The 1705-nt window shown below is 51.2% G+C and overlaps 1 protein-coding gene across 4 annotated transcripts in view; it reads left to right on the forward strand.

Moving 5' to 3' along the window:
• ABCC6 (ATP binding cassette subfamily C member 6) overlaps positions 1 to 1705 on the forward strand; it is a 77386-nt gene that overhangs the window by 34380 nt on the left and 41301 nt on the right. For all 4 annotated transcript variants that reach the window (XM_017533128.2, XM_037740105.1, XM_037740110.1 and 1 more), the window contains one exon: positions 893 to 968. In XM_017533128.2, the coding sequence (XP_017388617.1) occupies positions 893 to 968 (76 nt within the window). The remainder of the gene's footprint in view (positions 1 to 892; positions 969 to 1705) is intronic.

Below are 1705 nucleotides of genomic sequence, written 5' to 3' on the forward strand. Positions count from 1 at the left end.
TTTAGTAGAGACGGGGTTTCACCATGTTGACCAGGATGGTCTCGATCTCTTGACCTCGTGATCCACCCGCCTCGGCCTCCCAAAGTGCTGGGATTACAGGCGTGAGCCACCACGCCCGGCCTATATGTTATGATTAGTAATTATTATTACTGTTATTGTTTGAGATGGAGCCTCTCTCTGTTATCCATGGTATGGTATAGTTTCGCAATCTCAGCTCACTGCAAGGGTTCAAGCAATTCTCCTGCCTTAGCCTCCTGAGTAGCTGTGATTACGGGCACCCACCACCACGCCTGGCTAATTTTCATACTTTTTGGTAGAGACAGTATTTTGCCGTGTTGGCCAGGGTGGTCTCAAACTCCTAACCTCAAGTGATCAACCCACCTCTGCTTCCCAAAGCGCTGGAATTACGGGCTTGAGACACTGCTCCTGGCCACAGTGAAATTAATAACACCACCTTCACTCTCTGGGAAGGCTGGGATTAGATGACAATTTATATCAGAATTCTGTTAACTTTTTCATAGATGACCAGATTATGCATATTTTAGGTTCGTGGGCCACACAGTCTCTGTCACAACTGCTCAAAGCATGAAATATAGAAATGAATGGATTTGGCTGTGTTTCAATAAAACTTTATTGAAAAGAACAGGCAGCAGGCAGGATTTGGTCTCTGGGGGCCATGGTTTGCCTCCCTCTGGATTATTAGCTGTGGGACATGGAGAGAGCAAGACCCCTGCAGGGTCACACACAAGCCAGTGGGTAGCAGGGCAGTCTGTGAAGTGGAAGAGATTTCCTGCTGCAGCTTCTGCCCTGGGGGGCAGTGCCTGGGCGCCTCTTCGATGCAGAGGCCGGCCAGGTCAGGGGTCTCCTGTAACTGCCCTCTTGTGCCCTGCAGCTGCCGGGAAGGATTGCATCACTATACACAGTGCCACCTTCACCTGGTCCCAGGAGAGCTCTCCCTGCCTCCACAGGTATAGAACGACGCTTTTGGTAACCAGCCTCATATTTTTAGGGAGAAACTTCGTGGGGCTCCTGCCATCTCACACCTGAGAGGTGGTGTAGGTTTGCTGCCTGGGACGGGAGGATGGGTTAGGCTGTGCTGGGGCTCTGCCAGGGAAGTTCCCAGGACGCTCCTGTACCTCCTGCAGGTGGGTACCAGGCCATCTAAGCCTCTCCCATTATGGGGAGACACCTCTTTGTTCCCAGGCTGTCCAAGACATTGCAAAAGGGGGGCTGGCCGGGAGGAGCCCCGAGGTTCAGCCTCAGCTGTGCCCACTTCTGTGCCGCCTATATCAGTCCAAGGCCATTATCACCTACAGCCCCCAACTCTATGGCTTGGTCTTTGTGGCTAAAAATCTCAGCCAGCCCTAAAACTCCCTGAAAAGGGAAAGAACATGCCCTGGGCAGTATTTGCATTGGTTGTCATTCACTCACTTCCTCGTCGGAGTACTTGCTACCAGCCATGCTCTGTTCTAGGTACTGGGGATCGGGTGAAGGAAATAGACAAGGGCTCTGCTCTCTTGGGGTGACGTGCTGATAGAGGTGAGGCCCAAACAGGAAGCCAGGGCAGGGGCACAGAGCACAATGGCATGCCTAGTGAGGGAAGGCCTGGCATTCAAGCTGAGATCATAAGGAAGGAGACAGCTGTGCAAGTGTCTGGGAGAAGAGCTTTCTTTCTTTTTTTTTTTTTTTTTTTTTTTTTTTTTTT

Source organism: Cebus imitator, unplaced genomic scaffold (genome assembly GCF_001604975.1).
Source record: "Cebus imitator isolate Cc_AM_T3 unplaced genomic scaffold, Cebus_imitator-1.0 Scaffold4, whole genome shotgun sequence".
In the NCBI taxonomy this organism is placed as follows: domain Eukaryota; kingdom Metazoa; phylum Chordata; class Mammalia; order Primates; family Cebidae; genus Cebus; species Cebus imitator.